Source organism: Oncorhynchus kisutch, linkage group LG13 (assembly GCF_002021735.2).
Source record: "Oncorhynchus kisutch isolate 150728-3 linkage group LG13, Okis_V2, whole genome shotgun sequence".
Taxonomy (NCBI): Eukaryota; Metazoa; Chordata; class Actinopteri; order Salmoniformes; family Salmonidae; genus Oncorhynchus; species Oncorhynchus kisutch.
In genome coordinates this window covers 15,952,357-15,979,047 of record NC_034186.2, presented here as the reverse complement: position 1 = coordinate 15,979,047, position 26,691 = coordinate 15,952,357, and the positions used below count along the sequence as shown (strand labels likewise).

General features: G+C 43.7%; 1 protein-coding gene across 4 annotated transcripts in view; it reads right to left on the bottom strand.

The window, feature by feature from the left end:
• Nucleotides 1-304: 304 nt before the first annotated feature.
• The window catches only part of syde2 (synapse defective 1, Rho GTPase, homolog 2 (C. elegans)), a 67,383-nt gene continuing 40,996 nt past the window's right edge, over nt 305-26,691 (bottom strand). For all 4 annotated transcript variants that reach the window (XM_031785675.1, XM_031785674.1, XM_031785676.1 and 1 more), the window contains exons 5-7: nt 19,436-19,617; nt 19,002-19,233; nt 305-5,083 (exon numbers count right to left, since the gene is read on the bottom strand). In XM_031785675.1, the coding sequence (XP_031641535.1) occupies nt 4,353-5,083; nt 19,002-19,233; nt 19,436-19,617 (1,145 nt within the window). In that variant the 3' untranslated portion in view covers nt 305-4,352. The remainder of the gene's footprint in view (nt 5,084-19,001; nt 19,234-19,435; nt 19,618-26,691) is intronic.

Sequence of the window (26,691 nt, the reverse complement as noted above, 5' to 3'; positions counted from 1 at the left end):
ACCTTAAAAACCCTTATTTGAAATCCCTTCTAACTTAAAGGCAGGAAGTCACAGCACAGTAGCGGATTCTGAAAGCAACATCGGTAGAAACCAAGACTCAATAAATAAGTGACTGTTAATGACTGTTAATGTTAGAAATGTTAATACGGGTCTAAAGTGAATAGCAAAAAGACATAACAGACATTACATCTCAAAATGGGATGTTTTGAGTGTTTCACTTTACTCTCATCTACCGGCCAAGGATTTGGCAGCAGAACATGGTTGAATCAACTTGACAAAATGTAATAACCAGAAAGACGCAAGGCCATGTGAAATATATACTTTAATATGACCATACATTTCTCAAGATCAGTTCAAAGTATTATTCTATTTAGGGATGCTTTCATCATAGCTTTCTGTTTCCAAGACAGACATACAAACAGGACAGAGATTAAACAAAACAACTATTACAGAAACACGCTGACCGTATGACACTTACTGTACACGCAAACAACGATGTGCACGTGCTCAGACACAATGTGGACATGTGACACACTGATTAAGAGGGAAGGAGGGAGGGGGTTAGAGAAAGAGTGAAGAGGGAGGAATGCATTGATAGATACAGTGCTAGGCCAGCCCCAGAGGAGAGGAAACAGGGCCAGGCCAGGCCCGGAGGAGAGGAAACAGGGCCAGGCCAGGCCCGGTGGAGAGGAAACAGGCCCAGGCCAGGCCCGGAGGAGAGGAAACAGGGCCAGGCCAGGCCCGGAGGAGAGGAAACAGGGCCAGGCCAGGCCCGGAGGAGAGGAAACAGGGCCAGGCCAGGCCCGGAGGAGAGGAACCAGGGTCAGACCCGGAGGAGAGGAACAAGGGCCAGATCCGGAGAAGAGGAACAAGGGCCAGATCCGGAGGAGAGGAACAAGGGCCAGATCCGGAGGAGAGGAACAAGGGCCAGATCCGGAGGAGAGGAACAAGGGCCAGATCCGGAGGAGAGGAACAAGGGCCAGATCCGGAGGAGAGGAACAAGGGCCAGATCCGGAGGAGAGGAACAAGGGCCAGATCCGGAGGAGAGGAACAAGGGCCAGATCCGGAGGAGAGGAACAAGAGCCAGGCTAGAACCAGAAAAACATCCTTATATAATGAAAGATTCACTGGATAGTTTCCCATCACCATAGGAAACTACTGCACTGCAATCGCCTTAGGGACTAGCTAGCTGAATGATTTTCCTTTCTTTTAGTCTTTCAATTAAATGTTCTTTTGAACCTGGTTGTTAGTCTGTGTCAGCAGCTGTCAAAGGGATGACAAAAAAGTGGGATAGGAACAAATAGAAAAGAATCTCCATGTACACATAAATATGATACGATAACCTCAGGTGGGAAATATACTTGTTTAAGTCAGTAATAAAGCTTTTGACCATGCAACAATGTTCATCAGTACCTTTTAAACACAACTATGAACTCAGATTAGACCAACCGGCGACAAAACAGATGCCAAATATGTACAAAAAAATATAACAAAAATAACAATATCTCTCTTTCTGCAAGAATGTATTTCTATGTCATATATATTACAGCTTAAGTTGTACCATTAGTCCAGCACGTTTAAGATGTGTACAGGTAGCTTAAGTGGGAGGAAACAAAGCAACAGACGGGTTAGGTGACAACGTCACGAAAACCATGCACGCAGTTCAATGGGGCAGAAGGCCGTGTGTTGTGGTCCTGGATGGACAGATAGCTAGCAACAATGACAAGAATCTGCCATGTGGGGAATTGTAGGTGGCTCGTTTCAGCTTGTTTTATCTTGTTCTTGATACCATGTCTTGTTTTGACTGATGTCACATCTATGCTAATATGGCGAATATTCTCTAGCTAGCTAACCAACTGTAACAATGTATTTGAGAGACAAGTGCTCATTGTGCAAATGTATTTGTTTTCAATGAACATTAGAAACAAAATATAGTTGACATGTTATCAACAGTCTAAGCCAACCCCATCTGTTTAACCCCATAGTTGCACATGTGTTGGTTTTGTTGCTAAACAACCAATCCGTCTATATAGTCTATCATGGGTCAACACTACAAGGTTATGGTGAGCATTTAAATATGCCTGTATGGAAATATATATATAAGCTGTAAAAAATAATATATATATATACTCCAAATACATTTATATATACATAAATATGTTAAATACTGATCATTCTGAATCCCTGGATTTCTGAAAACTTGCTTTTATCTATTTAGGTAGTGGACTCACATGTCGTACTAGCCAGAACCCTCTCCACACAGTAACTGTTTCTATGAAACACGTGAACTGCTGTTCTGCAGTCAGTATGTACCATACGTAAGTTTCCCATATTTGACTTTTTCCTCTTTAAACCCGCAGGTGATCACTGTCTGTCTAGATCATGGGTCTGAAACTCATTCCATGGAGGGCCTAGTGTCTGCAGGTTTTTTGGTTTTTCCATTTCAATTAGGCCCTAGACAACCAGGTGTAGGGAGTTCCTTACTAATTAATTACCTTAATTAATCAATTAAGCGCAAGGGAGGAGCGAAAACCCGCAGACCCTGGGCCCTCCGTGGAATGAGTTTGGTACGTGTGGTCTTGATCAGGGGTTCTGGGGAACCCCTGGGTGCACATTAAGACCAAACCCTGGTCGAGATCATGTGGGAGGTTGGGGAAGAAGGGCTAAAAGAAAACCAGATATTAATGGTTTTCACCCATGTCATATTCACTTATTCATTTTTCAAATACATGACATCACTTTAGTTATTTTTTCTATCTCTCTTTGTTGCTACAGATTAGCTGCTCTGTTCTAGCAGGTAGAGAGAAACACTCATCACCCATTATCTCCTTGTTTATGTGTTTCTTCATGGTATTGAAGCAGGTATGTATGTATGTGACTGTATGATACGTTTGTACTCGTACCTGAGGAGGAGGAGGGTTCAGAGGTCTAGCCCCCTCCCTGGTTCTCCTCCCAGTCCATAGCCAGCTATACTGCATGTACCAGATACCTAAATGACTTGTACTATACACTAAAGCCTGCCTCATAAGTGCATTGCTGTACGTCATAATGTTTCGTACCTCAATAGAAAAGCTGTCCCCTGCCTTAAAGTCCCACCTTCACACAATTAAGGCACCGTTTACACCCCTGGGGGTCAATGGGTTCTTCTAATAAGAAGAGAAGCAACAACAACAACAACAACAACAACAACCGGATAAGAACAACAGAACATGAGCGACATGTAAAAACAAGTCATCAAAAGCAAAACATTAATGAAACATCTAATAATGTCTTGTGGGTAGGTGCTAAATCAAGTGTCCAGCCAATCACGCACCAGAGTTCTAAACACCAGAGTTCTGCAGGGGCGCACGACACGGGTGCACGTGCCACTGAGTCGTCTTTATTAAAGGTCACCACGGCAACCCTGGAGCCAAATTCCTGAACCCCAACAACTCTCCAGTCTCGAAGCCCTTAGAATTAGCTAAGCCTTTTCCATCTTCGGGGGCCGTGTGTTTGAGTCAGTAGCCTGTTGGGCTGTGTGTGTTGAGTCAGTAGTCTTTTGGGCTGTGTGTTTGAGTCACTAGTCTGTTGGGCTGTGTGTTGAGTCAGTAGTCTGTTGGGCTGTGTGTTTGAGTCAGTAGTCTGTTGGGCTGTGTGTTGAGTCAGTAGTCTGTTGGGCTGTGTGTTGAGTCAGTAGTCTGTTGGGCTGTGTGTTGAGTCAGTAGCCTGTTGGGCTGTGTGTTGCGTCAGTAGTCTGTTGGGCTGTGTGTTTGAGTCAGTAGCCTGTTGGGCTATGTGTTGAGTCAGTAGCCTGTTGGGCTATGTGTTGAGTCAGTAGCCTGTTGGGCTATGTGTTGAGTCAGTAGTCTGTTGGGCTGTGTGTTGAGTCAGTAGTCTGTTGGGCTATGTGTTGAGTCAGTAGTCTGTTGGGCTATGTGTTGAGTCAGTAGTCTGTTGGGCTATGTGTTGAGTCAGTAGTCTGTTGGGCTGTGTGTTGAGTCAGTAGTCTGTTGGGCTATGTGTTGAGTCAGTAGTCTGTTGGGCTGTGTGTTTGAGTCAGTAGTCTGTTGGGCTGTGTGTTGAGTCAGTAGTCTGTTGGGCTGTGTGTTTGAGTCAGTAGCCTGTTGGGCTGTGTGTTGAGTCAGTAGCCTGTTGGGCTGTGTGTTGAGTCAGTAGCCTGTTGGGCTGTGTGTTTGAGTCAGTAGTCTGTTGGGCTGTGTGTTTGAGTCAGTAGCCTGTTAGGCTGTGTGTTGAGTCAGTAGCCTGTTGGGCTGTGTGTTGAGTCAGTAGCCTGTTGGGCTGTGTGTTTGAGTCAGTAGCCTGTTGGGCTGTGTGTTTGAGTCAGTAGCCTGTTAGGCTGAATGTGTGTTGTGTTAGTAGCTAACTTTGAGATTGTTCTTGTTGAGCTCTCTCTCCAGGTTGCCTATGAGCGTGTCGATGCTCTCCTGCAGGTCTCGCAGGTTGACCCTGTTGCTGAGAACGGGGCTGATGTCCTGGATCTTCATGTAAGCCTGGTATGTGTGCTCTTTGGGGTTGTGGAGGGGCAGGATGCGCTCATCCTCATCATCACACACCCTATCGTCTGATGGCTGACCGTCACTGGAGACATCGCTCTCCTCCACTCTCTCCTCTTCTGCTTCTCTCTCCTCTTCCTCCTTCTCTACAGGTCCCTCCATCACCTCCTGGAGTAGTGGGGGTTCCTGTTTTGCTGTAGGTGGCTCTGCCTGTCCTTCCTCCTGTCCACTGTCCAGTAATCCTTCCTGTCTCAGCTCCTCTCCCCCTTCCTTCCCCCTGTCCTCTCCTTCCTGTCCCTCCTCAGTGACCTCCATATCCTCAGAAGGAACATCATCATAGTCATTTTCCTCCTGAGCCAGAGGAGGGGGGAGGTAGCGCTCTCCACAGCGACTCCAGTCACCGGCGTAACGGTTGCTAGGGCTGTCCAGTCGGCCCGGCCTAGGTCGCAGCACCCCGGCCATCTCTGCATCACTCAAGTTCAGCACCTGGGGACGCTCCTTCCTCCGACGCAGGGGTGGAGCGGCAGGCTGGTCGGCTGGGCCGGGGTGCTCCAGGATGGGGGATGAGGTCTTTCCATGTGGGTCCACCACTATAAGGAGAGATGGAAAGACAGGAGAGAGAAAGAAAGAGTTAGTTAAAGAGTAAACAGGAAGTTATTCAGTCAGTGCCATAGTCCTAGCTCTGTTAACTCCTGGTGTATGGCACAAGCTCTTCAAGCACTGTTGGTGCAAGCCAATTAAAAAATATTATAATTTTCATTCAAGCACACTGTATACACAAGGTCCTCCTGGAGTACAGCCATGGTCTAAAGGTGGTAGTTTAGACATTAACCCATGCCATGCTGCATAGAAATATGCCAAAGCCACTCCAACACACTCTACTACTTCACTTCTACAGCTGTACATTTTACAGAGTCTTCAAATGTCTGTGAACTAACCTAACACACGTTCCTTCTGTGGGGTGAAGAAGGGGTAGGAGGGAATCACATGATATGAGCATGTCTGAGCTAGGAAGATCAACAGAACACTGAGCACGCCAACACTCCAACCACCACAGCCCAGTTACCTGTCTGTCTCTCTGTGTTCCTACTACATGGTGTCCCCCACACCTTTACATACCTCCTACAGTCAGTGGCGGAATAAAACAAAACAAACCAAACACATTTCAGAGGTAAAACTGATATGTCCACTCACTGCAACAAAAAGCAACCAGTCAAGCAGCCAGTTGACATGAAAGACCTTGAAACCTTGACCTTGACTTTACTGTTACAGCTATTTCATGCTGAAGAAGGTAGAAAGTAAAGTACACAAGCCCCACAGCGGAACAGCAAAGCCAACAGCTGATTTTGATATCATACTGTATGAATGCTTTCAATGAGTACCACCATAACGCCGGCGCGGTGTGCCGGGTATTTCGACAAAAACGTCTGTAGAGTCCGGATGGACTCCCACCAACACGTAACATGTTTTGCTCTATGACTTCACAAGCTACACAAGAGTTGGTTAGAAGGTATGGGATTCTTCTACATTCTTCTACATAGGAAATCCCAGGACGAAGTGTCTATAATACTGTAATAAGCTCACATAGTTGCTGTCTCAAATTCCAAACTGTTGTCACTGTCATTTCCCAGTGAGCAAACAATTTCTGTACTTACATTCGTATAAATTCATTTTTTATCAGATTTATGCTTTGGTGGACCTTCTTTTTTGTATTGACATTTGTCAATAAATCATGAATGCATTTGTTTATATCAAATTGATTTGTGATCTACTTGTAGCCCTGGTTGTCCTGAAAATAAAATGTTAAAACACTTCATTGTGAGGCTCAATATATATATTTTTTTAACCTTTATTTTACTAGGCAAGTCAGTTAAGAACAAATTCTTATTTTCAATGACGGCCTAGGAACAGTGGGTTAACTGCCTGTTTAAGGGCAGAACGACAGATTTTGTACCTTGTCAGCTCGGGGATTTGAACTTGCAACCTTTCGGTTACTAGTCCAATGCTCTAACCACTAGGCAGTCACAGTGTGTGGTGATGAGTGTATGAGGGCTGGACATACAGATAAATTAAAGTCAGATAAATGAAATGACGATTTTTCCCAGCATATCGTGACTGAGAGGGATGAGAAATTGTTGATGAACAGATGATGACTGCTACAGAGTGTAGTAGATGAACAGATGATAACTGTTACAGAGTGTAGTAGATGAACAGATGATGACTGTTACAGCGTGTAGTAGATAAACAGATGATGACTGTTACAGAGTGTAGTAGATGAACAGATGATAACTGTTACAGAGTGTAGTAGATAAACAGATGATAACTGCTATAGAGTGTAGTAGATAAACAGATGATGACTGTGTTACAGCGTGTAGTAGATGAACAGATGATAACTGTTACAGAGTGTAGTAGATGAACAGATGATGACTGTTACAGAGTGTAGTAGATGAACAGATGATGACTGTTACAGAGTGTAGTAGATGAACAGATGATAACTGTTACAGAGTGTAGTAGATGAACAGATGATGACTGTTACAGCATGTAGTAGATAAACAGATGATGACTGTTACAGCGTGTAGTAGATAAACAGATGATAACTGCTACAGAGTGTAGTAGATGAACAGATGATAACTGTTACAGAGTGTAGTAGATGAACAGATGATAACTGTTACAGAGTGTAGTAGATGAACAGATGATGACTGTTACAGCGTGTAGTAGATGAACAGATGATAACTGTTACAGCGTGTAGTAGATGAACAGATGATAACTGTTACAGCGTGTAGTAGATGAACAGATGATGACTGTGTTACAGCATGTAGTAGATGAACAGATGATGACTGTGTTACAGCGTGTAGTAGATGAACAGATGATGACTGTTACAGAGTGTAGTAGATGAACAGATGATAACTGTTACAGCGTGTAGTAGATGAACAGATGATGACTGTGTTACAGCGTGTAGTAGATGAACAGATGATGACTGTGTTACAGCGTGTAGTAGATGAACAGATGATAACTGTTACAGCGTGTAGTAGATGAACAGATGATGACTGTGTTACAGCGTGTAGTAGATGAACAGATGATGACTGTGTTACAGCATGTAGTAGATAAACAGATGATAACTGCTACAGAGTGTAGTAGATGATCAGATGATGACTGTTACAGAGTGTAGTAGATGAACAGATGATAACTGTTACAGAGTGTAGTAGATGAACAGATGATAACTGTTACAGAGTGTAGTAGATGAACAGATGATAACTGTTACAGAGTGTAGTAGATGAACAGATGATAACTGTTACAGCGTGTAGTAGATGAACAGATGATGACTGTGTTACAGCGTGTAGTAGATAAACAGATGATAACTGCTACAGAGTGTAGTAGATGAACAGATGATGACTGTGTTTCAGCGTGTAGTAGATGAACAGATGATAACTGTTACAGCGTGTAGTAGATGAACAGATGATAACTGTTACAGCGTGTAGTAGATGAACAGATGATGACTGTTACAGCGTGTAGTAGATGAACAGATGATAACGGTTACAGAGTGTAGTAGATGAACAGATGATGACTGTGTTACAGCGTGTAGTAGATGAACAGGTGATGACTGTGTTACAGCGTGTAGTAGATGAACAGATGATAACTGTTACAGAGTGTAGTAGATGAACAGATGATGACTGTGTTAAAGCATGTAGTAGATGAACAGATGATGACTGTGTTACAGCGTGTAGTAGATGAACAGATGATGACTGTTACAGAGTGTAGTAGATGAACAGATGATAACTGTTACAGAGTGTAGTAGATGAACAGATGATGACTGTTACAGAGTGTAGTAGATGAACAGATGATGACTGTTACAGAGTGTAGTAGATGAACAGATGATAACTGTTACAGAGTGTAGTAGATGAACAGATGATGACTGTTACAGAGTGTAGTAGATGAACAGATGATGACTGTTACAGAGTGTAGTAGATGAACAGATGATGACTGTGTTACAGCGTGTAGTAGATGAACAGATGATGACTGTTACAGAGTGTAGTAGATGAACAGATGATAACTGTTACAGAGTGTAGTAGATGAACAGATTATGACTGTTACAGAGTGTAGTAGATGAACAGATGATGACTGTTACAGAGTGTAGTAGATGAACAGATGATGACTGTTACAGAGTGTAGTAGATGAACAGATGATGACTGTGTTACAGCGTGTAGTAGATGAACAGATGATGACTGTTACAGAGTGTAGTAGATGAACAGATGATAACTGTTACAGAGTGTAGTAGATGAACAGATGATGACTGTTACAGAGTGTAGTAGATGAACAGATGATGACTGTTACAGAGTGTAGTAGATGAAAAGCAGGATCGTTCTTATTTCAGGGCTCAAGGAGGCATCTGCCATTGATCCAAGAATAAGCAAATAACCCCGAACCCCCATCACCTCAACCCCTGAACTCCCAGCCTCCCCATCCTGCCTGTGCCACACACCCTCCTGAACACTTCCAAATCCAGGGCTGCTCCCACTGTGCTGTCCCTGACCAGTTAAAAATATCCAGAGCCTCACACACCCTTCTCCCCTCCCCTCATCCCCTCTCCTCTCCTCTCCCCTCACTCCACCACTCTGCCATATTGTGATCTCTCCCTGACCACCTGATCTCTGCCCAAACACACACGGCCGCAAGCACACACACAACACACACAAGCACGCCCACACTCACCAGAAAAGCACAGTGGTCACCAAGGCCAAAGTGTCACACACACACATTCACCTCCTTATGAAATTCACCAAATACCAAGGCTAAGCAGTCACATACACAGACACATATCTGCCCACACACACACACACAACGTTCATTAACACCCTCCTCCCCCATTGAAGACATAGCAAGTACAGAGGACAAGCCAACTCTCCTAATCACACAACCCCAGAAACACATTCACATAACCCAGGTCACACACTCACACAACCCCAGAAACACATTCACCTAACCCAGGTCACACACTCACACAACCCCAGAAACACATTCACCTAACCCAGGTCACACACTCACACAACCCCAGAAACACATTCACATAACCCAGGTCACACACTCACACAACCCCAGAAACACATTCACATAACCCAGGTCACACACTCACACAACCCCAGAAACACATTCACATAACCCAGGTCACACACTCACACAACCCCAGAAACACATTCACATAACCCAGGTCACACACTCACACAACCCCAGAAACACATTCACATAACCCAGGTCACACACTCACACAACCCCAGAAACACATTCACATAACCCAGGTCACACTCACACAGCCCCAGAAACACATTCACATAACCCAGGTCACACACTCACATAACCCCAGACACACATTCACATAACCCAGGTCACACACTCACACAACCCCAGAAACACATTCACATAACCCAGGTCACACACTCACACAACCCCAGAAACACATTCACATAACCCAGGTCACACACTCACACAACCCCAGAAACACATTCACATAACCCAGGTCACACACTCACACAACCCCAGAAACACATTCAAGTAACCCAGGTCACACACTCACACAACCCCAGAAACACATTCACATAACTCAGGTCACACACTCACACAACCCCAGAAACACATTCACATAACCCAGGTCACACTCACACAACCCCAGAAACACATTCACGTAACCCAGGTCACACTCACACAGCCCCAGAAACACATTCACATAACCCAGGTCACACACTCACACAACCCCAGAAACACATTCACATAACCCAGGTCACACACTCGCACAACCCCAGAAACACATTCACGTAACCCAGGTCACACACTCACACAACCCCAGAAACACATTCACGTAACCCAGGTCACACACTCACACAACCCCAGAAACACATTCACGTAACCCAGGTCACACACTCACACAACCCCAGAAACACATTCACGTAACCCAGGTCACACACTCACACAACCCCAGAAACACATTCACACAACCCAGGTCACACACTCACACAACCCCAGAAACACATTCACGTAACCCAGGTCACACACTCACACAACCCCAGAAACACATTCACACAACCCAGGTCACACACTCACACAACCCAGGTCACACACTCACACAGCCCCAGAAACACATTCACATAACCCAGATCACACACTCACACAACCCCAGAAACACATTCACACAACCCAGGTCACACACTCACACAACCCCAGAAACACATTCACATAACCCAGGTCACACACTCCAGGCCTATGCAACAATGCAGTGGAAGGTGTGGTCCTCGTGAAGAGGCTGGACATATCTCATAATGATTGTGAAATGTTTGGGTGAAGCTGGGAGGGCTAAGAGTTAAGGTTAGGACTGGAATATCCTAGGTGGAGAGGGTACTAAAAGTAATATTTTAACAAAATCATGCAGTTTGAGGCCATGTGGTGGAAAGTGATACGGGCGCTGGAGATACGGGTGATGGCTAGTGGGTCTGGGTAGGAGTGATGTAGTTGATGGAGATAGGGGTGAGGACTAGTGGGTCTGGGTAGGAGTGATGTAGTTGATGGAGATAGGGGTGATGGCTAGTGGGTCTGGGTAGGAGTGATGTAGTTGATGGAGATAGGGGTGATGGCTAGTGGGTCTGGGTAGCAGTGATGTAGTTGATGGAGATAGGGGTGATGGCTAGTGGGTCTGGGTAGGAGTGATGTAGTTGATGGAGATAGGGGTGATGGCTAGTGGGTCTGGGTAGGAGTGATGTAGTTGATGGAGATAGGGGTGATGGCTAGTGGGTCTGGGTAGGAGTGATGTAGTTGATGGAGATAGAGGTGATGGCTAGTGGGTCTGGGTAGGAGTGATGTAGTTGATGGAGATAGAGGTGATGGCTAGTGGGTCTGGGTAGGAGTGATGTAGTTGATGAGATAGGGGTGATGGCTAGTGGGTCTGGGTAGGAGTGATGTAGTTGATGGAGATAGGGGTGATGGCTAGTGGGTCTGGGTAGGAGTGATGTAGTTGATGGAGATAGAGGTGATGGCTAGTGGGTCTGGGTAGGAGTGATGTAGTTGATGGAGATAGGGGTGAGGGCTAGTGGGTCTGGGTAGGAGTGATGTAGTTGATGGAGATAGGGGTGATGGCTAGTGGGTCTGGGTAGGAGTGATGTAGTTGATGGAGATAGGGGTGAGGGCTAGTGGGTCTGGGTAGGAGTGATGTAGTTGATGGAGATAGGGGTGATGGCTAGTGGGTCTGGGTAGGAGTGATGTAGTTGATGGAGATAGGGGTGATGGCTAGTGGGTCTGGGTAGCAGTGATGTAGTTGATGGAGATAGGGGTGATGGCTAGTGGGTCTGGGTAGGAGTGATGTAGTTGATGGAGATAGAGGTGATGGCTAGTGGGTCTGGGTAGGAGTGATGTAGTTGATGGAGATAGGGGTGATGGCTAGTGGGTCTGGGTAGGAGTGATGTAGTTGATGGAGATAGGGGTGATGGCTAGTGGGTCTGGGTAGGAGTGATGTAGTTGATGGAGATAGGGGTGATGGCTAGTGGGTCTGGGTAGCAGTGATGTAGTTGATGGAGATAGGGGTGATGGCTAGTGGGTCTGGGTAGGAGTGATGTAGTTGATGGAGATAGAGGTGATGGCTAGTGGGTCTGGGTAGGAGTGATGTAGTTGATGGAGATAGGGGTGATGGCTAGTGGGTCTGGGTAGGAGTGATGTAGTTGATGGAGATAGGGGTGATGGCTAGTGGGTCTGGGTAGGAGTGATGTAGTTGATGGAGATAGGGGTGATGGCTAGTGGGTCTGGGTAGGAGTGATGTAGTTGATGGAGATAGGGGTGAGGGATAGTGGATCTGGGTAGGAGTGATGTAGTTGATGGAGATAGGGGTGAGGGCTAGTGGGTCTGGGTAGGAGTGATGTAGTTGATGGAGATAGGGGTGATGGCTAGTGGGTCTGGGTAGGAGTGATGTAGTTGATGGAGATTGGGGTGAGGGCTAGTGGGTCTGGGTAGGAGTGATGTAGTTGATGGAGATAGGGGTGAGGGCTAGTGGGTCTGGGTAGGAGTGATGTAGTTGATGGAGATAGGGGTGATGGCTAGTGGGTCTGGGTAGGAGTGATGTAGTTGATGGAGATAGGGGTGAGGGCTAGTGGGTCTGGTTAGGAGTGATGTAGTTGATGGAGATAGGGGTGAGGGCTAGTGGGTCTGGGTAGGAGTGATGTAGTTGATGGAGATAGGGGTGAGGGCTAGTGGGTCTGGGTAGGAGTGATGTAGTTGATGGAGATAGGGGTGAGGGCTAGTGGGTCTGGGTAGGAGTGATGTAGTTGATGGAGATAGGGGTGAGGGCTAGTGGGTCTGGGTAGGAGTGATGTAGTTGATGTTTGTATGATGTCTGTTTTGTACTAATAAAATATCAAATAAAATCGTATAAAAAAATGAATAAAGGTCATGTTTTAACATATTAATAAGCAGAATGGGATTCAATTTGGAGGGCAGGGACAGCGAGGAGTATTAAGATCAGCTGCTTGCCTTGTATGTATAAGCTTAAGCAATACACCATGCAGCGTACGTAAACAACACTATGAAGTTAAATGCAGTTAGTGCAGTTGGAATGTTAGTGATCTGAGGGGGATCAGACAGGTTTAGCCTTACAGGCTTCTATTCTCCATCCTCCTTAGACTTAAACAATAACACAGGCTTTGACATCTAAACCGCCTAGCAACCCAACACTCATACCCCTCTCTCTCTCTCATATCCTCCCTCTATCCCTGTACTCAACGGTGCGTATCTGTTCTCATGTCACCATGCACACAAAGAAGACAGCTGCTGAGAGCAGAACAGTTGGACAAGGAGACAAATTACGAAACCATAGAGCCACAGTTGGTCCAGGATGTCTGTCTGCATCCCAAACAGCAACCTACAGGGTGTATGTCTGCATCCCAAACAGCACCCTACAGGGTGTCTGCCTGCATCCCAAACAGCACACTACAGGGTGTCTGTCTGCATCCCAAACAGCACACTACAGGGTGTCTGTCTGCATCCCAAACGGCACCCTACAGGGTGTCTACCCACTCTGCCCAGAGTGGGTGAAAACGCAATTTGGTGAGGAAATTTCACTTCCTTATGTTGTAAAGTACATTTTAACAAGACAAATATGATTATTCATGTTTTGAATAGTTTAGTGGGTTCTTTCTCTAACATATCATTAACATATCATTAACATTACAGTTGAAGTCGGAAGTCGGTTAAGACAACTGCTTTGTGCATGACACAAGTCATTTTTCAACAATTGTTAACAGACAGATTATTTCACTTATAATGCACTGTATCACAATTCCAGTGGGTCAGAAGTTTACATACACTAAGTTGACTGTGCCTTTAAACAGCTTGTAAAATTCCAGGAAATGATGTCGCGGCTTTAGAAGCTTCTAATAGGCTAATTGACATTATTTGAGTCAATTGGAGGTGTACCTGTGGATGCATTTCAAGGCCTACCTTCAAACTCAGTGCCTCCTTGCTTGACATCATGGGAAAATCATAAGAAATCCTCAGAAAAACAATTGTAGACTTCCACAAGTCTGGTTTATCCTTGGGAGCAATTTCCAAACACCTGAAGGTTCCATGTTCATCTGTACAAACAATAGTACGCAAGTATAAACACCATGGGAACACGCAGCCGTCATACCGCTCAGGAAGGAGACCCATTCTGTCTCCTAGAAATGAATGTACTTTGGTGCGAAAAGTGCAAATTAATCCCAGAACAACAGCAAAGGACCTTGTGAAGATGCTGGAGGAAACAGGTACAAAAGTATCTATACCCACAGTAAAACGAGTCCTATATCGACATAGATCGTACTTTTTGGAGAAATGTCCTCTGGTCTGATGAAACGAAAATAGAACTGTTAGGCCATATTGACCATCGTTATGTTTAGAGGAAAAAGGGGGAGGCTTGCAAGCCGAAGAACACCATCCCAAACGTGAAGCACGGGGGTGGCAGCATCATGTTGTAGGGGTGCTTTGCTGCAGGAGGGAATGGTGCACTTCACAAAATAGATGGCATCATGAAGATGGAAAATTATGTGGATATATTGAAGCAACATCTCAAGACATAAAGCTTGGTCGCAAATGGTTCTTCCAAATGGACAATGACCACAAGCATACTTCCAAAGTTGTGGCAAAATGGCTTAAGGACAACAAAGTCAAGGTATTGGAGTGGCTATCACAAAGCCCTGACCTCAATCCCATAGAAAATGTGTGGGCAGAACTGAAAAAGCATGTGCGAGCAAGGAGGCCTACAAACCTGACTCAGTTACACCAGCTCTGTCAGGAGGAATGGGCCAAAATTCACCCAACTTATTGTGGGAAGCTTGTGGAAGGCTCCCCAAAACGTTGACCCAAGTTATTTAATTTAAAGGAAATGCTGCCAAATACTAATTGAGTGTATGTAAACTTCTGACCCACTTGGAATATGATGAAAGAAATAAAAGCTAAAATAAATAATTCTCGCTACTATTATTCTGACATTTCACATTCTTAAAATAAAGTGGTGATTCTAACTAATTTAAGACAGGGAATTTTTACTTGGATTAAATGTAAGGAATTGTGAAAAACTGAGTTAAATTGTATTTGGCTAAGGTGTATGTACATTTCTGACTTCAACTATATATAAAAGGTCAGATTTTGTAACCTAATACATCTGATAATAAGCCCTGAGCTCTATTGACATCGTGGTGCAGGTTTCTCTTTTGAGGATTTTACATATTGTGGTCGTCGTCTTTAAAGTTGCTTCCATGGGTCACAAAAAGCTAAAATAGCATGACACCAGCTGAAATAAATGTAAAATGCTTTGAAAATGCTTGGTATACGCTCAGTGCGCCGTTGACATTTCACAGAGACACGCTTATTTTTGTGAGAAAAAGAACAGGAATGTCGAATTAGTATGAAAAGTGTATACTAAAATAGGAAAATACTACACGTCATGTCTCTAAATTGATATCCATCTTACCTCTATATTGTATCTTTATCTTTAATTCTTGCTAGCTGATGCGAAGCAATTTTCCCAAATTTTTACCACTTTGTTTCTCTGGCCTCCATTGATTTAGTCACCCTAATTCTGGCCATGCTACAAGGGTAAAAACTTCAAAAACGTTTGGACGGATTAGGATAGAGACCAGAAGTTTGGACCTTTTGAAAAGTATTCAGAACCCTTCACTTTTTCCACATTTTGTTACATTAGAGCATAATTCTAAAATTGATTAAATTATTTTTCTCATCAATCTACACACAATACCCCACTTAATATAATGTTTACATACCCTACATTACTCATCTCATATGTATATGTATATACTGTACTCTATATCATCTACTGCATCTTTATGTAATACATGTATCACTAGCCACTTTAAACTATGCCACTTTGTTTACATACCCTACATTACTAATTTCATATGTATATACTGTACTCCATACCATCTACTGCATCTTGCCATGCCGTTCTGTACCATCACTCATTCATATATCTTTATGTACATATTCTTTATCCCTTTACACTTGTGTGTATAAGGTAGTAGTTTTGGAATTGTTAGGTTAGATTACTCATTGGTTGCTACTGCATTGTCGGAACTAGAAGCACAAGCATTTCGCTACACTCGCATTAACATCTGCTAACCATGTGTATGTGAAAAATAACATTTGATTTGATTTAATGACACACTTTTGCAAATATATTGAAAATAAAAAACAGAAATACCTTATTGTGACCAGTTTCAGGAAAGTAGGCATTTGTCACACGTTACTACTTCACAGGAGCGGCATTCGAACGTAAACATAATTTTAAAAATCAAAATGCGTTATTTAGCAGGCGCTATCGACAGATCAGTTGGAAAAAGTAATGGGCTACTTTCTGCACGCGCCACAGTTAGTGTGAACCAGACCGACTTGACACAACACAGGTAAAACGAGATGAGGCTACAAGCAAAACGAAGTTAAATGGTCCCAATCTACCGTGAACCGTTCATTTATGTATACGGGTAAGAGTCTAGCTACATTTTCAGATCTACATTTCTCATTTGGTCAGAAAGTCATTTTCATTGCAAGTTAGTTAGCAAACATTAGCTTGCTGACTTGCTAGCTAACGTTACGTGTATGATCTGTGTAGTAATATTATTTGAATCAGAAATTCCATTAGCTAGTTATAGCCTAATGTTAGCTAGCTAACATTGAACCTAGTTTGTTAGCTTTAGCTACCTGCAGATTCATACTACAGCTATGACAATGTTTGTATTGGTAGTAATATGAGTTGGGATTATGCCGGTTCATTGTTTAGCTAGCTAAATGTCTAAACAAAAGACTCCACTTCGACCGGATTATTACATGACCCATCAAATTAGCCAGGTGTGTCTAGGGGTGGATATGGCCATCCATTGTGTTTCATGAACATGTGTACATGTCTAGACAATAGTGACCCATCCACTTAGCTAGATGTGGCTGAGGGATGGTTATAGAATTTCCTTCACTTGACCCATCAATGTAGACAAGTGTGGCGGGTAAGTGTCATCTAATAATGATCAAATATCAGGACACTTTCTGTTTTGATATCGCTACTATGCAAGGTTCCACTTGACTGTACCGTTTACACCTTCTGTATCCTGTGCATGTGACAAATTATATTTTGATATAGCGTGTGTTTACCACATGGCCTCACATGTGAATCCTTAAAGAGATGGGTGGGGCTAAGCCTTAAGAGGGTGTGAACGATGCTGAATGGGTGTAGACAAAGAAGAGCTCTCCAGTACCAAAACATTCAAGGGCCATTTTCTCAAATGTGGGGTTATAAATGTATCAACTTTCAAACATAATTACGTTCCCATTGTTCCTCAACTGCAGTGTATCATATACCATTTTCTAGCCCCGAGTCTCTACTTTTATCCAATGTAAAAAACACAATTTCAAATGTTTCTACATAAGACCGAATCCAGGTGGTCGTCATATTTATATAGGTATTCAGACCCTTTGCTATGATACTCGAAATTGAGCTCAGGTGCATCCTGTTTCCATTGATCATCCTTGAGATGTTTCTACAACTTGATTTGAGTCCACCTGTGGTAAATTCAATTGATTGGACACAATTTGGAAAGGCACCTGTCTATATAAGGCCCCACAGTTGACAGTGCATGTCAGAGCAAAAACCAAAACACCAAGCCATGAGGTCAAAGAAAATGTTTGTAGAGCTCCGAGATAGGATTGTGTCGAGGCACAGATCTGGGAAAGGGTACCAAAACATTTCTGCAGTATTGAAGGACCCAAAGAACACAGTGGCTTCCATCATTCTTAAATGGAAGAAGTTTGGAACCACCAAGACTCTTCCTAGATCTGGACAGAGCCCGGACTGTGCAGCAACGTTCCCCATCCAACCTGACAGACAGAGCTTGAGAGGATCTGCAGAGAAGAATTTGAGAAACTCTCCAAACTCAGCATCATACCCAAGAAGACTCTAGGTCAAGGCTATAATCGCTGCCAAAGGTGCTTCAACAAAGTACTAAGGGTACTAAGGGTCTGAATAGTTATGTAAATGTTAAATTTTATTTTTTTATTTTTAATAAACTTGCAAACATTTTAAAATCCTGTTTTTGCTTTGTCATTATGGGGTATTGTGTGTTGTGTGTTGATTGATGAGGGAAAAAAACTATCCATTTTAGAATAATGCTGTAACGTAACAAATTGTGGGAAAAGTCAAGGGGTCTGAATACTTTCTGAATGCACTGTATCTACACAATTAACATAGTATGTTACCCATTGGTCAAAAGATGCGTTTTTGATTCGACACTTTACACCCTATTCCCTTTATAGTGCCCTTATTTTGACCAGGGCCAATAGGGCTCTGAACAAAATAAATGCAATATATAGGGAATAGGGTGCCATATTTTCTCTGGACAATGATTTATATAAAAGTGGCGCTACCCAATGAGCTTGGTTTACAACAAGGCTTTGGCCCTCCCAATATGATGAAGCACTCTGTGGAGCATTTCATCTATGACGATCGAACAGATGGCAGCGAATGGCTAATTGCTGTGTGTGTGTGTGTGTGTCAGCCAAGCCAAACCACCAGAGATCAAAGCGCCAGCCCAGCCTTTTAAAGTCATGTTTGGAACAGAACCACAGAGCTAGGAGCAATTTGCACTAGAAAGCAGTTCCACCAACATAGTGCCCTTCTAGGAAATTTCTTGCTTTTGGGTGAGTGCTTTTTAATATCTGTAAATGTAATTAGTTGTTTATTAAGTTGTTGGCTCAGTGATTCACAATGCCCAGGATGTTCATAATCACTGCCTGATCTTAAAGCCTCATACATCCACTGCAAGATAAAGTACCTAGTAATTAAGCTAGTCATTAAAGAACTATAAAAATGGATGAAGTTGACTAGATTTTCATTTATCCCTGACCAAGATGGCTTCCATAATCTGCTACATTCTAGAGTTATGAAGGTTTATGACATAGGTCACTCTAGTAATATTGCATTTCTATGGTGGAGGTTACCTGGCCATAGCTGCAGAAGGTAGTGCAGCACCTCGATGTGCTTCTTAAAGTGCAGGGCACTGGCCAGCTCTTCTGAGTCGATGAAGACGCGGTTGCTATGGCAGCTGGCCTCCTGGCGTTGGCTGAGCAGCACGGGACCGAAGCACACTGCCAGGTTCTGACACGTCATCTTGTTGACGTCGTGGTGCGACGCCACCAGCTTCAGGTGGTCCAGCAGCCTCCGCAGGGTCAACTGGGATCACACAGACAGAGAGCATGCTGGGTCAGGGCAGGCTAACACAACTGTACTACGCTGCCTCAGATATTTTCTTTTTTTACAGCATGGTTCCAGAAACTACAGGGAGGATTCGTAATCAGGCCAGCTCAGTACAGCTTGGTTTGGCTCAGGTACGGCTCAGTAGTGTGAAAAGCCCTTAAAAGGATCTTCTCCTTACCCTCTCCACCACTGGCAGGTTCTCCAGCAGGCTGACAGTCTGCTCTGTGTCTGCCTGGTCGTTCTCACATCCTCCTGCTCCAATACGCAGAGGCCTCTTAGCCATGGAGTCTAACACAGCCTCATACAGGTGCTTAGTGATGAGGGGGTACGGCAACTCACGCAGGTAGTCCTTCAGCACACCTGGAGAGAGGAAGGGATGGACAGAGAGAAAGAGGGAGGGAGAGAGAGAGAGACAGAGGCAAGAGAGAGAGGGGGGCGAGAGAGGAGGGGGGGAGAGCATGAGAAACCCTTTATGGAATGAACAGAATAATAAGCTCTGATTATAACAACTCTGGCAACAATGATGACAGCAACCAGATGTTAGTTCAGAGGGCAGAAAAGATTTTCACCAGAAAGAAGACCATGAAGAACACCACTGTCTGTCTGTGCCATCTGGACCTGATTCAGGCTCGATCAGCTGGGCTTTAGATGCTTTTTTCACAGCTCAATCGAGTGAAACACACTACCTCTTATGTACTTCACAAGACAGCTTAAATACCTGACAAATTGCTAACAATATAATCTTTATGAAGAGGCGTTATTGAGAAATCAAAGGCTTTTCTTCTCCCTTACTTTTACACAGCAGGCTGGGCCTGGTACACACTCTGCTGGCTGCCAAGGATTTTAGGACCCATTGTTGTGGTGGGCTCTGTTCTGGGGGCATCTAGGGCAATGCCTGATTGGAATCGGGCGTGACATGGCAGCCTGAGAATGTTGAAGAGGGGGTGGGGGGGACTCGATTCTGTGATGGTGGAGACTTTTAAACCTGTAACTCCAGCCACATTCAGCCTCCAACAGGCCCAGACAAAAGAGGCGAGCAAACATGAAACCCACACTGTCTGTCTCCACTAAGCCCCCTTAAAAGTATTTTATTTTCCTCAAAGGCGAGGAGAAAAAATAACAGACAAATATGGAAATAAAGAAAGACGTCTTGGCAGCGTGTCAATTCTCAGCGGTGGAATGGATTGATATTATTATATTTATTTCTGTGCGTAACTAGCTATCGCTTTTCAGAGCAGAGCTTTGAGTTGGGCAGTCAGCGGGTCCTCAGTGATTTGGAGACAGAGACTGAGGCTGTTTCAGTTAGTAACTACTACAGGTCCATTACCATACAACGACAACTTCAGTTCAGACGCATGTACGTGACTAGATTGACAATAACATCCAGATTAAGCCACTGTAAATAGAGCTGCTTAATCAATTAAGCATGGCATATAACCAGTACAATCAGTACACTTAATTGGGTTTTGGCTTTTTTCACAACAGTTCTCCAGAGTATAACTACAACAGTATAAGAAGAACTTTATGTAAATTGTTACCCATATTTTATTTCTAACATACTACATTACAACTCACGGTCTAGTCGTCTTCCCTAACAGCTTTATAGGAGAAATAAGAGCATGAATCAATGTTCACTTCTTAATCCTGTCCAATCCCGTTGTTCACTTAAGGAAGAGGGAGTCATTAACTTAATGCTGTCCAGTCTTTTTCAGACTGCCTGGTATAATCTCTATCCATGCTACCCTCTAATCCAGATAGAAACAAGCATGAAACAAAGATCAGACGGAAATCATACTGGGAATCTGGGATTAGGATGCTTTTTAGTATGTGGAATAACCAGCATCTCCTCCCTAGAGATGGACTAATAAAGTACTATTCTATTCTACATCCAGAACATGTAGTCTGGCGGGAATGCAGTAGGTGGACTTCTGTTGACAGAGTGATGTAGATTCAGTCCACTGTTGAAAACTCCCAGATGCCCATCAGGCTGAGTTGTGTTTTACTCATCACCAGACTCCTGCAGTTTAAGGATGGTATCTGCAGTAGGGGAAACAGCGCCACTGGCTGTCCCACTACAGCTGTTATAGGTTTCGTTGTCGAGCTGAGATTTTGTTGTTGTTGCAGTACATATTGTGCTCTTCAGTCGCGAGTGCAATGATGTCCGAGGTGACAGTGTCCATTGTTTTCAGTAACTTCTTTGTTGTTGTAATATCACAAACCAACATGGCCTTTTCAACATTAAGGATTCTAGCTTCAAACACACTGGCAAGAGCATAGTCTAGTGGTAAGACTGATTACAAATCGAATCTAAAGAAAATATATATAGTAGGACCCTATGTTAAAGATTTATACATACTGTATGCTCTTTAAAGTTGTTGCTGTGTAAGAAAGGATTTCCCTCCTATATCGCTCCTGACCTACCGTACATAAAACTCAGGGGTGTGACCGTTTCTTTCCCTTCCTCTGTCCCTAACTCAGGTCTGTTTTTCACATCAGGAGTCAGAATCTGAGCCCCCTCCATAACTGTACTCAAGATCCAACATGCCTCAACATAGCAGTGCAGAGGACAGAGTCTGCCGTTTGTGCATTCCTACACCACATAGCCATGGTGGTGCTGCAGATTTTATTCTACTAAAAAACAAGTTTGCTGTGTCAAGCCATCATGGTAGGCACTTAAAGCATCATCCTGTCTCTCTCTCAATTAAATTAAATTCAAGGGACTTTATTGGCATGGGAAACATCTGTTTACATTGCCAAATCAAGTGGAATGGATAAACAAAAGTGAACAGTAAATATTACAATAACGCAAGTTCCAAAAGAATAAAGACATTTCAAATGTCATATTATGTCCATATACAGTGTTGTAACAATGTGCAAATAGTTCAAGTACAAAACTGAAAATAAATAAACATAAATATGGGTTCAATTTACAATGGTGTTTGTTCTTCACTGGTTGACCTTTTCTTGTGGCAACAGGTCACACATCTTGCTGCTGTGATGGCATACTGTGGTATTTCATCCAATAGATATGGGAGTTCATCAAAATTGGATTTGTTTTCGAATTCTTTGTGGGTCTGTGTAATCTGAGGGAAATATGTGTCTCTAAGCTGTCCCTGATTGAGAACCATACCCGGCCAAAACATAATAAATATCCAGAAAACAAAACATAGAAAGCCCACATGACCTAACCACATAGAGAAATAAAACGGCTCTTTGAGGTCAGGGCCTGACACATAGCCTGTCTTCTCTAGAGAGCCAGGTCTGCCTACAGTGACCTTTCTCAATAGCAAGGCTATGCTCACTGAGTCTGTACATAGTCAAAGCTTTCCTTAATTTTGGGTCAGTCACAGTGGTCATGTATTCTGCCACTGTGTACTCTCTGTTTAGGGCCAAATAGCATTCTAGTTTGCTCAGTTTTTTTGTTAATTCTTTCCAATGTGTCAAGTAATTATCTTTTTGTTTGCTCATGGTTTGGTTGGGTCTAATTGTGTTGCTGTCCTGGGGCTCTGTGGGGTCTGTTTGTGTTTGTGTACAGAGCCCCAGGATCAGCATACTTAGCGGACTCTTCTCCAGGTTAATTTCTCTGTAGATAATGGCTTTGTTATGGAAGGTTTGGGAATCGCTTCCTTTTAGGAAGAAATGTAGAAATGTAACATCTCTTTTCTGTATTTTGATAATTAGCGGGTACCAGCCTAATTCTGCTCTGCAGGCATTATTTGGAGCTTTAAATTGTACACAGAGGATATTTTAGCAGAATTATGCATTCAGTCTCAATTTGGTGTTTGTCACATTTTGTGATTTCTCTCTTCTCTCTCTCTCCCCTCTCCCAGCCCCCCACCATTCTCCCCCTTTCTCTTAGGTAGATCTACAATGATGACAGGTCTCTGTTCAGACTGGAGGACTGCATGCCTAGATGAAAACAGCAGATATGAAAAGGAAATTTTTGTTCAGGGAGCCTGGTGATAGATAGCACTCCAACCAGCCTGCCAGTCAGTCAGTCAGCCCGCCCCTCTTTAACAACAGTCTGGGCAGAGACTCTACCTGGTTTACTATTGAGCTTTTGAAACATTTGACAAACAGCTACAATGTTGTTTGCTTTTTCATTCATGATTCCCCCCCCCCCATTTGACTCAGAGGTACCAGGTATTAAAGAGATGTTTAGAATGTGCAGAGTAAGATAAGTACAGATAAAGGAGAGATACATGTAACAGGGTTTTACTTCTAGCTCTCTGGATACTTCGTTAGACATGCTGATTTCCCAGACAGATAGAAGCAGTGATTGTGAACATCCCCCAGCAAAACCAAAACACAGTGTTCTATAAGTCCTCACAAAAACACAGTGTTCTATAAGTCCTCACAAAAACACAGTGTTCTATAAGTCCTCACAAAAACACAGTGTTCTATAAGTCCTCACAAAAACAAATAGATTCATCAACTTCAGTTTAATCTAGTTATTCCATCGCCAACTAACATAGTGCTGTACTATTACCAAGTTTGAAATGCAATGTGACAATGAAAATAACCTTCTTTTTTGTTTTACTACTGAGCAAATAATGATAGATTATAGGTTCTCACTTATACCACCTTAATGATCTCTGTGTGAACACAACACACCTATAACTCAATACACACCAATATTCTATGTTCCCTTCCGCAGTAGTTTTGATATAAACACTGGTCCCCCTGTTTGTGTGTGTGTGTAGTGACTCAGAGCAGAGAGAATGCAGCCATTATGTGTGGGGTAAATGATTAGCCTGCTATGACACAGCTCTGTGTTTACTCTGCCGTTGGAGTACCTTAACCCCTTTTGGGGCTTGCCACACACACACACACACACACACACACACACACACACACACACAACACACAACACACAACACACACACACACACACACACACACACACACACACACACACACACACACACACACACACACACACACCAGGCAAGGTCATGCTCAGTTTGGAACAGGTGGCCTTCCTCTGCAGGTGTTACCTTTATTTTCACAGCCTGTGATGTGTTAGGCAACAAACACATCATGGAGACCAGGAATGTTGTTGTTCAGGGAAGGTGTTTGTGTTTTTCAGGGAAGGTGTTTTGGTTTTTCAGTGAAGTTGTTTTGGGATTTTCCTGTAGGGGAATTGGTGGCAGAAATGAGCTTTGAGTTGATAGAGAAATGTGTTGTGTTTTTGGTCTTATATTCTTATATTCTCACAACTGAAATTGTAGACTTTTGCAGAATATCTACAAGAAACACTACAAGACCCATATGGCAATGGTCCAACACCTTTTTCAAACAAAACTACAGGTCACTGCTGCCGTCGGTCGATGCTGTCCTAAAGAAACAAATAGGGGCTTGTTCTCCCCTTCCAACACCTGCCTTCTCCTCACACTCCCAGACCAGTAGAGAGAGAGTCAGAGGGGCTGTAGAGGACAGGGGGCGGGGCCTTGACTTGCCCTGCCCACTTCTCTCTCTGACACCCACCCACTCACACTGGACAAGGACTGTAGGTGTTTGTATGACGGGCCCTTCCTGCCTCCTGTTCGGCCTAGAGTTCAGCTAAGCCACCATGCCTCCACTTAACCAAATACCATCTGTGTGTTCTGCATCAAAGAGAGCACTATTAATGACTTTCCATGTATTCACTGCATGGGGAGGGCTGGACTGGAGGACTGGAAGGGCAGCTAGCTGGGCTACAAACTAGACTCTTTATCCTTGTTAACAAAGGGAGTCTCTTAAATCAGATGCAATTTCAGATTTTTTCGTTTTTCGAAGCTTTCAGTTTGTAATGACCTTTGTCGGAGCAACTAGCAGCTCATCACACGTACAGACTCTAACTAAGCCCAAACCCCTATCTTCCCTTTCAATGAGAGGAGGGAAATTACACTGATTCACCATCAACCCTTGCTCTATTTAATTTAGAACGCATCACTGAGGCTTCTTGGTGTGTTGGCTTCCTGCCAAGAAAAGGTTGATAGATGGGACTCTCAGATAACTGTCCATGCATTAGCTACCAGGTGGAGAAACAACATCAGTTGCATCTACAATGATCCTCGTACAGTCTCATTGCTGTGTTACATAGACTAGAAATATATAATACTTCAATAATAACTTAAAAATGGCAGATGTTGTGACTGACCTAGTCGGCCTCTCAGAAGCCTCCTTGTGTAAAGCATGGCGTTCTCTGAGATCAGAACCAGAGAAGTCTGAAGTAATGCCTGGCCGGTGACCGAAGCACACCACCATGACTAAAACTAAAATGAGCAGCTTGTCCTTCCATCTGTGCTCCTGACTGAAGGGGCTGGGGGGGCGGGTCTGTGGACACGGGGTCCTGCCAAAGCCCTCACAGCCCTGGAGGAATGTCTCTGAGTCAAAGGGGGCTAAAGAGAGAGAGCTCCTGCCCCCCTCCACCACCCTTCTTGATTTAAGTCACATCCCAGCTGTCAACACTAATTCAATTACAGTAGAGACCTACACCATCTAGACTCCTGTTGTCATCCATGTTAACCTACATACAACTTCTGAATGTACTGACAAGTTTTAATGTTAATACCAAAAAAGTGTGTACCTAAAAATACTGTATCGCAATAAAAACATCTAACCCAGAAATTCCGCTGCCTGAGACAAAAAAGAGCCATTGGCTAAATGCAGTTCATGTATGTTACCATAACTATTCTCTATTCAGAGCATGACAATCATGATGAGTTGTTTCCTTTGTCTGGGATCATGGTTTGAAACAAAGTAAGGCTAGGCAGTTCACATGTTTTGCAAGCTTTGGATTGAACTTTGACACGGGGTAATCCCTTTCAATACCTCTGCCTTTTAAATGAGCCGGGTGACAACCCAGACCTCGCCGCCTCCTCTTAGCTCATCCATTTGGCCTGCTTATTAGCTAGTCTCTCTGTCTCTCTCTCTGGCTGACCTGACTACACTCAAACCACCAACCCCATACCCCACCCCCCTCTATCTATCACTGCTCTCTGCCCAGCCACCCTTCCCCCGCGCTCTCTCTCTCACTCCCTCAGCCCATCTGCAACAGCCACACGCTCGGCAGAGTAAATTTAGACAGCAAGCAAAAACCAACAATCCACACTGGTGCTGGCCCTTTTTTTCTAACCCGCTCAACTGTTAACTGTGTTCTTTGCCCTGCCATGCTAATGCATTTGGATCAAAGCAGGCATGATACGAGGACGCCTATATGGGCCTCTTTCCAAAACCAACAGCAGCTCCCACAATGCCAAGGGGCTTCCATGGTCTTCCTCTTTTTCAGTGGGAAGAAAATAATAATCCGTGAACAAGTATGTTTATTTATTATTTTTCTCTTAACTGTTGCCCCTCCCTTGTCTATTCCGGAATCTGAATTCATTGGTTAACAAGTGACATGGCAGACATACTCTGGAAGTTAACAGATCATTGGTGTTGTTTAGCTAT